This window comes from Notothenia coriiceps, unplaced genomic scaffold (genome assembly GCF_000735185.1).
Source record: "Notothenia coriiceps isolate Sejong01 unplaced genomic scaffold, NC01 NC01_scaffold00010965, whole genome shotgun sequence".
Lineage (NCBI taxonomy): Eukaryota > Metazoa > Chordata > Actinopteri > Perciformes > Nototheniidae > Notothenia > Notothenia coriiceps.
Window position 1 is genome coordinate 451 of NW_011343666.1, and position 4,773 is coordinate 5,223.

A 4,773-nucleotide genomic window follows, 5' to 3' on the forward strand; every position below is an offset into this window, starting at 1 on the left:
TTTTCCCACTTTGCCACTTATATTTTCCTATAAAAACGATGTTATAAAAAAAGGTAAACTAATACTTGAGGTCTTAAAAGTGTGAGTATGGTTGAGAATGGAAAACGTTGCCATTATAAAATGCAGTGTGAACTTTAAACTCTCACAGAACCCAGTGCTTCTGCCACGCCTCAGTATACACCAACCCTCTAGTGAAGCGTCAGTCATGAATCGGGTCTCTAAATGTTGAGCCTCTGAAAGCTGCTGTCTTCTCCTTTATGTCATCGTACCACAGTATCACTGACACCCCCCCTCTTTCCCCCCAGGGAGGAGCGTGAGCGGTGGATCCGAGCCAAGTACGAGCAGCGGGTGTTCGTGGCGGCGCTGCCCTGCGTCTCAGATCTGACTCTGGGTCAGCAGCTGCTCAGAGCGGCTGCAGAGGAGGACCTGCCCTCCGTCGTGCTGCTGCTCGCTCACGGGTCCCGATCGCAGGTCAACGAGACGTGCGGAGACGGAGACGGACGCAACGCGCTGCACCTGGCGTCCAGGAAGGGGAACGTGGTCATCACGCAGCTGCTGCTCTGGGTACGAGGAGGAGAAGCTCCTAAAGCTGATTCAAATAGATTTGAGCAGACGTAAAACAAACGCACCATTAGTCATCTAACCTTCAATATCAGAGCCAGTGTTTAGAGCTCTGTCCTTCACTCCTTCATATTTCATCTGTACATCTGGGATTTATCTCAAAGTGTCTTTCATGTACGTCCTGGGTGCGTATTGTTTCATTTGAACTGTCACTAAAGTCTCGTTTTCAGTGTTTAAACATGAACAGGAAGCAGCTGCACGGAGCGAGTAGGGAAACATAATCCACTTCTAACCTCTCCTCTTCCTCCTCCTCCTCTTCCTCCTCCTCCTCCTCCTCCTCAGTACGGCGTGGACCTGAATGCGAGGGACGCTCACGGTAACTCAGCGATGGCGTACGCACGGCAGGCGAGCAGCCAGGAGTGCGTGGACGTGCTCCTCCAGTACGGATGTCCTGACGAGCGCTACCCTCTGATGGCCACGCCCAACCTGCCGCGAAGAAACAACAACCGCAACAACAACACCACCGCGCTCATATGACCACTGAGAACAAACTGGGAGATATAAATATAATCACGTGACCCTCATCATACCTCATCGTTAATTTAAGGACGACATATCGAAGCGAAGGAGAAGGAAAAGACGCCTTCAACGGTTTTATTCCACGAGTTCTGTGAAGCCTTTTTATGTTGTGTGAAGATATCTCAATGTTTAAAATAAAATATCAGAAGAAGAAGAAGTGATAGATCGCATGTGCTACACTCTCTCCTCCTCGTTTAATTTAAGCCCCGCCCCCCTGGATTGTGTATATTGTATATCTCGATGTTCTGGACCGATCGTTCAGACGTCAACGTGGGGAGGGGGTTCTGTTTCACAAAGCTATGGCTCAGGGACCGGAGATCTTCCACTCCTGTCGTTTCCCCAGCACCCTAACGCCAGGTTTACCTCGTTTTCACACATTTCAGTCCAACAAACGTACAAGTCTTTCTCGGTAATGAAACGCCTTTTCTAGGGCTGGACGATATATCTTTCATTTAATCTACAACGATGCAGGTTTTTTGGGCTATAATTTAGCATTTCATTGGATTATTTGGCCGATGACAGAAACATCAACCATGGCCCCACAATCACCTCTTATTGCTGTGAGGTGTAAAGACAGTGCATCTAGGGGTGTGAGGCTCATGACGTGGAGGAATGTGTTTTATCGTTCAGGGTGGGGCTTTTCTCTGTATTTGTTGGATTTATCTGCATTTTCTGAGCTGTGAGCGTCTTAAACCTGGCTTTGGTTCACATCCTGGTTGAATATTTATCTCAAACCATCCCTGAAGTGATTTTATTTGTGTTTTAACGTGTAGACAGTGGGAAAAGAAAAGGAAGCGGCTGCACGGGGCGATAAGGGAACTTTAATCTGCTTCTTCTTCAGGTGTTTTTATATAATCTGCTGTAATCTCAGACAAATCACAATGACGGGAGGTTTGGTTTCATCCTTCGGTTTCATTTAAACACGTAATTCACATTTTTAGAGAGGAAATAGTGACTTAGGTGATATAAGTAACATCTGTACAAATCTGTCTATAAAGTTATGTGAATGTTTCCCGTCCAATCAGCAGGCTCCCTGCTCTGCTCAGCGAATCACAAAGAAGGGCTTCTTCTTCTCTGGTGTGGAAACCTTGTTGTAAATAGTCTTCCTCCGTCACTTCCTGTCCATTAGAGACGACAGGAAGTACTTACTGTCGCCTGAACGCAGTGATTTACTCTGAAGTGTTTGAGAACACCAGCATGGACTGAATGTGTGAAACTCCTCCAGGACAGGAAGTTAAACTAAGCAGGTAAACAAAAACCAGTGGCTCCCAGTCTGAGTCAGCAACCAATCAGAATTAAGACAAGTTTGAGGTTGATCTTTGGGTCAAAACCAAGTCTGAATCAGGTCACATTTTGGGAGAAGACAGAGTCCAAATGTGGTCAATTTGTGACTCAAAACCAAGTCTAAATTTGGTCAAACTTTTGGGAGAAAACCAAGTCCGAACGCAGTCAAGTTTGACTTAAAACCAAGTTGGTATTTGGTCACATCTTGAATAGAGAAAAAGGGTAAAAAACCAAGCCTACATTTTGGTCATTTGTTTTGGAAAGAGTCCACTTTTTTGGGAGAAGAACAAGTCCTGATGTGGTCAAGTTTTGAGTCGTAACCAAGTCAGAACGTGGACACATTTTGAGTCTAGAGTGAATCCCAATTCGGCCAAATTTCGAGGAAAGAATGAGTACAGATTTGGGTCAAAACCAAGTCTTAAAGTTGGTCAAACTTTTGGGAGAAAACCAAGTCCGAACGCAGTCAAGTTTGACTTAAAACCAAGTTTGTATTTGGTTACCCTGTGGGAGAAGACAGAGTCTGAACTTGGTCACATCTGGAGTCAAGACTGAGTCTGGACCAATGAAACCCAAACAACCGTTAGATTGGGAACCACTGGTTTAAAGATCCAATTGCAATGAATGGTTGCAGGTTAAGTTCAGGTGTTGTCCCGTGTTGACAGAGTTGTAAAGACACACCTGGTTTTGTATATCTGACTGAGCGTTGACTTCTTTTGGTCGCTGGACGCAGAACAGTCGACTGAACGCTAACCGATCAGGATTGTCGGGATGAAGAGTCCTCGATGTTTTTGTGATGATGATTTTTATCCCTTGACTCTTCGCTCTATTTTACCGTTTGGTCCTCAAATGTTAGCGTAAAGGTTGAGGAGCGGCTCTCAACCCGACTGTGTATACAAGCAATATCCATTTTCACGTGAATCACCGTTACTTCGTACGCCGACATCGCTGCAATATCGCCATTAAACCACAAACACTCTGTATAAATGAAAACGCTAAAACATGAATTTCTACACCTGCCTTTACGTTCCTAACTTCGTCCGTTTGTTCGTGCCATTCATCGCAAAGATGGCGTTTAACTTCCCGTAAATCGTGATTTTATTTAATGTTTTTATATCCGACTCGTCCGGCGACAGGAAAAAGACATCCTTTTATTTATGACAGAAATGCACTAAATCTGATTCAGTCCGTTTTTCCACTACAGCTTTCTCTTTCTTGTATCGTCTTGAATTTTTCTCTAAGCTCTCGACCAGAATATCAAAACTGACGCTAAAGCTAGGAAGCAGCTAGCTAACGGAGAGAAATGTATTATATCTGCTTTAAACTGCTAGTAATCACAGAAACTGCTGAGTCATGAACAAACTAGCTTAGCAATCTGCCTATATATTGTCATCGTAGCACAGAGTCATCTGTTGCTGAAGCTAACTGCTACGTACGATTGCCCCGATGGCACATTATTAAAAAAAAGCCCCAAATATGGCCCATTTGTCCGCTGACCCATAGAGCGTAAATCATCGTAAAGATGGCCATTTATGTTCAAGCTAACGGGCTAGCGCACACAAACAAACTATCGGTCAAATTGGACTATTGTGGTTTCGGGCCATCGGTACAAACTTCCGATATATGTTAGCATAGTGAAGCTAACACTACTTGCCTGTTTTAACGCGCCTTTTTCTCGTCAAAACGAAACGAAACATCCTGTGAAGCTCCAGTTGCAGCTAGCTAACCGTTAGCTACTCTCGCGGTATATTTACTAGCATGGATGTTACGAGCTATTCGCTAGCTGCCTGCAGACAACGCTAATATCTCCACCTCACGTGTACATAGACTTCAAAACTACAAAACCAATAAACTCGGTATGGTCAGCGTTTGGTTGTTTTTCCTCGTGTAGCCTTTAAGCCCCGAAATTATTTATAAATGCCCCCCTCTCCTTTGTTTTTGTATATTTTCCTCCGAGTCCATCCAGGTTTTCGTCGTTTTGTTTTACCATCCAGACTCTTGTTGTTCTAAATTATTATGATAATTATTGTTATTGACCTTTTTGTTTGGACTGTACAGTACCGTTGTTGAGAAATTAATACAGAGTCTTCTACTGTAATGTGTCTCTTTTCAGAAGACTCTGTATTAATTTCTCAACAACGGTACTGTACAGTCCAAACAAAAAGGTCAATAACAATAATTATCATAATAANTAGAAAGCCGTAAACCTACCTAAAACATCTCATTTGGGTTCTTTCTTTGCCTTTTTCCATCGATATTCAACCCTATTTCAAGCAAAACCTTCAAAATATGACAATAAACGGACAGACTCCCAGAAGAAACACCACTGCTGTGACACGTGAGTATATAAGA

General features: G+C 43.7%; 1 protein-coding gene across 1 annotated transcript; it reads left to right on the plus strand.

Annotated features, from left to right (window-relative positions):
- Nucleotides 1-274: 274 nt before the first annotated feature.
- Nucleotides 275-4,425, plus strand: LOC104946309 (arf-GAP with GTPase, ANK repeat and PH domain-containing protein 1-like; the record flags this gene model as incomplete). The annotated part of the gene is made up of 2 exons (XM_010772096.1): nt 275-564; nt 904-4,425. Coding segments are annotated over 2 exons (485 nt in total), but the record flags the coding sequence as incomplete, so codon positions are not given.
- Between the last annotated feature and the right edge of the window lie 348 nt (nt 4,426-4,773).